Source organism: Micrasema longulum, unplaced genomic scaffold (genome assembly GCF_059751315.1).
Source record: "Micrasema longulum isolate JH-2025_06_02 unplaced genomic scaffold, ASM5975131v1 h1tg000582l, whole genome shotgun sequence".
NCBI classification, from domain to species: Eukaryota; Metazoa; Arthropoda; class Insecta; order Trichoptera; family Brachycentridae; genus Micrasema; species Micrasema longulum.
The window spans coordinates 483476-485028 of NW_028277778.1; the positions used below are offsets into that span (position 1 = coordinate 483476).

Consider the following 1553-nt stretch of genomic DNA (forward strand, 5'->3'; position numbering starts at 1 on the left):
TCAAATTAAAAAATAACATTGAAAAATTTGGCATCGATTGTTGAATGATTTTTATTTCTTTAGTATAAAGTACTATGATAAATGCCAAAAGAAAGGTCTTTTTGGGTATAAATAATAACTGGTTTGTATCAAAAGTGAGTTTAAGTGTATAAAATATAATTCTACAATAATAGGAACTTGATTTAGTTTTCAAATTCTTCCTAATAATAATAAATATTTGATGAATTATAAATATTAACAGTGTGAATTTAAAAACAATATTCAAATCTAACCTGGAACTACTTGGGGAGTTTGTCTTCAGATAAAATTGGAATGATAGGAGCACCGACATCTTTTCGCATGAATATCTTTCCGTTCCTGGTCCAAACAAATTTATACTCTCGGTCCTTTCCAGCTTTCCTCGCCAAGTAGTATAAATGTTTAGCCCGAAATGTTAGTTGTTCCGTTATGTAGATCTGTCTGTTTGTTCCTAAGAAACCGACCTGTTTGGAGCTAAGTTTATCCTCCGGCTTCTTATTTGAATTGTAGTTTCTAACGTCTTTCAGTAACACTTCTTTCTTCATTCTTGTATTTAGTTTGTAGATAATGGGACGCGGAGTGTTGTCTTCTGACGGTTTAGTATTGGTTCTAAATGCAGTTTCAACATCCAAGGCAGTTATCGATGTTTTGATAGTTTTACATATTCTCGTGAAGCTGTCCATGATATTTTCACTTTTGTCTTCGATTACCCCTGTTACTTCGATGTTGCAGGATTTCTTTTCATGTTCCTGTATCTCAGCAATTCTTTCCAGTTTAGTCACTCTATTTTCCAGTTCCAGATTTTTTTGTTTCAATTCATAAATGGTTTTTTCCGCAATTTCGAGATTTTCTAGGACTTTGTTCCATCTATCCCCATCTTGTGCCAAGTTCTGTTTTAATTCGTCGTAGGAGTCAGCAATTCTTTTAACTTCACCTTGTAAAGCAGAAATCGCATTTCCTACATCTATGCCTATAGAGAAGGGTGGTTGAGGAGAATTAGGTTGTACCACCAAATCCTTGATTTTTATGTCTTTTTTAGGAGCCATTAGTGTTGTGGATAATTTTTTTTGGATAAAAAACACTTAAATTTTGAAGAGAAAAATTTAAACACTCGCACCTGTCACAATAGTATTGTTGTCGATGAATAATGAAAATGTATTTGAATTACATGTGTTAAAATTTTATTAAAACTATAAAAGGAGTCGCTGGTTGGGAGTTCTATCGACAGCGATATCCTCGGGCCCGGGGGTAATTAAGTGATTCTCTAAAAGCAAAAATTCCTGGCAGTTAATTCTTATCGTATTTCTTAAAACTCTACGTTTGCAAACCACCTAATTGAGTCGAATTATGTTTTTGATAAAAATACAAATGTTAAATTCCTTCACACATGCAGCAAAGGTCAAAAATTAGATAAATTGAAAATTTTATAAATAAGACGCTAAAATAATTTCCCCAATAAAATGATATTAAAAAATCAGGTAACATACGTTCATTCCCCATTGTTGTATCCATTAAAATACAAATAATGAAATTAC

At 32.2% G+C, this 1553-nt stretch overlaps 1 protein-coding gene across 1 annotated transcript; it reads right to left on the minus strand.

Annotated features, from left to right (window-relative positions):
* Positions 1–278: 278 nt before the first annotated feature.
* LOC148280410 (uncharacterized) lies at positions 279–1064 on the minus strand. The gene has a single exon (XM_088228456.1). It carries the CDS (start codon positions 1062–1064, stop codon positions 279–281), a length of 786 nt encoding a protein of 261 aa, XP_088084582.1.
* Between the last annotated feature and the right edge of the window lie 489 nt (positions 1065–1553).

Coding starts and splice junctions, on each gene's coding strand:
- LOC148280410 (XM_088228456.1), bottom strand. CDS start 1,064: ATGGCTCCTAAAAAAGACATAAAAATCAAGGATTTGGTGGTACAACCT.